Here is a 1896-nt window from a genome sequence, read left to right as displayed (position 1 = left end):
ATGACAACGTTTAACAGGATGGACAGACCGGCATGACAGGCAGCTATTTCCCACACTCTTTCAGATGTTGATCTTCTATATATTCCAGGATTTCTATGATCTGTTCTAGCTCCAGTTCCTGCCTTAGACCAACACAACTCAGAGACATAGTTAGAGTTCACAGACACCAATAGACTTCCTCAGATTTATGAATCTGTTGAAGTCCAAAGGCTTAGTAAACAAATCAGCCAGCTGAAAATCAGTGCTCACATGGTCTATCTCAATCAGTTTCGCCTCAACAAGTTCACGAACAATGCTGGACAGGATTCTTATAGATGTTTATTGCACTCAAATTATCACAATGAATTAACAGAGTATCAGAATCCATACCATAGTCAGGAGACATTTGACGCATCCACAGAAGTTGTGTACAATAGCTGCCCAAAGCAATGTATTCAGCCTCAGCGGTTGATAGTGAGACACTGTTCTGCTTCTTGCTGTGCCATGAAATTAGGTTGTTGCCCATAAAGAAGCATCCCCCACTTGTACTTCGACGATCATCCACAGAACCTGCCCAATCAGCATCGCAGTATCCGCTCAGACTTGTGTTGGTATCCTTGGTGAAGGAAATACCAAAGTTCATTGTCCCCTTGACGTATTTGATGATCTTCTTGACTGCCAGTAAGTGGGACACCTTTGGCTTGGCCTGGTACCATGCGCATATCCCCACTGACAGACAAATGTCAGGGCTACTCGCTGTCAGGTAGAGCAAGCTTCCAATCATACCTCTATATAGTCGTTCATCCACATCCTCTCCTTCCTCATCTTTTGAAAGCTTGTCATTGACTCCCATAGGTACCTTAGCTTCTTTACTCTTCCCTAAACCAAACCGCTGTACCAATTCTTTGGCATAGGTGCTTTGAGACACAAAGATCCCATCAGCTGATTGTTCTACTTGCAAACCCAGGAAGTATTTCAGCTCTCCCACCATACTCATCTCAAACTCCTGTGACATGTTTTTCACAAACCTTTGCACCAGAGATTGACAGGTAGAACCAAAAATGATGTCGTCCACATAGATCTGAACAAACATCAATGCATTGTTGCTGTTGAGAACAAACAGTGTCTTGTCTACATTTCCACGAACATATCCTTAATCCAGAAGAAACGTAGTTAACCTCTCATACCATGCTCTCGGAGCCTGCTTGAGACCATATAGCGCTTTCTTCAGACGGTACACATGCTCAGGATGTTGTGGATTCTCAAAGCCTTTTGGTTGTTCTACAAACACTTCTTCTTGTAAAATCCCATTCAGAAATGCACTTTTAACATCCATCTGATGTAATGTGAACTTGAGAGCACATGACATACCGAACATGAACCTGATGGATTCTAGCCTTGCTACTGGAGCAAAGGTCTCATCAAAGTCAACTCCTTCGACTTGAGAGTAACCTTGAGCCACAAGTCTTGCTTTGTTTCTCATAATGCATCCACTAGCATCACTCTTCTTGAAGATCCACTTCGTTCCCACTATATTGACATTAGTCGGCCGTTTAGTGAGTTCCCACACATTGCTGCGCTCAAATTGTTCCAGCTCATCTTGCATTGCAGCAACCCAGAACTCATCCCGAAGAGCCTCTTTGTGATTCTTTGGTTCCATAGTGGAAACAAAACAGGCAAATTGCGATCTCAGAGTCCTGAGAGACAGTGTCTAGAACTACAGTCTTCTGTTTCTTTCCACCCAGTTGAGCAAAGTCAATCTGTTTGCCCCTGAATCGCACCGATAACATCGCCTGAGGAGTGATTCCGATGAACTTGAGAAGATGGAGGAAGCTTGTCTGTTGACAGTCCAGGGCGAGCATGATCACTAAGACTCCCAGAGGCTTGCTCAGACTTCTCATCATCAGTTACCAGATC

The 1896-nt window shown here is 43.8% G+C and overlaps 1 protein-coding gene across 1 annotated transcript; it reads right to left on the bottom strand.

The window, feature by feature from the left end:
- On the bottom strand, window positions 284-1639 carry LOC109127931 (uncharacterized mitochondrial protein AtMg00810-like). The gene is made up of 2 exons (XM_019233537.1): window positions 1167-1639; window positions 284-1085 (listed from the first exon to the last, which is right to left on the bottom strand). The coding sequence occupies exons 1-2, from the start codon at window positions 1637-1639 to the stop codon at window positions 284-286; spliced, it is 1275 nt and encodes a 424-aa protein (XP_019089082.1).

Source organism: Camelina sativa, chromosome 12 (assembly GCF_000633955.1).
Source record: "Camelina sativa cultivar DH55 chromosome 12, Cs, whole genome shotgun sequence".
Classification (NCBI taxonomy): Eukaryota; Viridiplantae; Streptophyta; class Magnoliopsida; order Brassicales; family Brassicaceae; genus Camelina; species Camelina sativa.
This window is presented reverse-complemented; position numbering and strand designations above follow the sequence as displayed.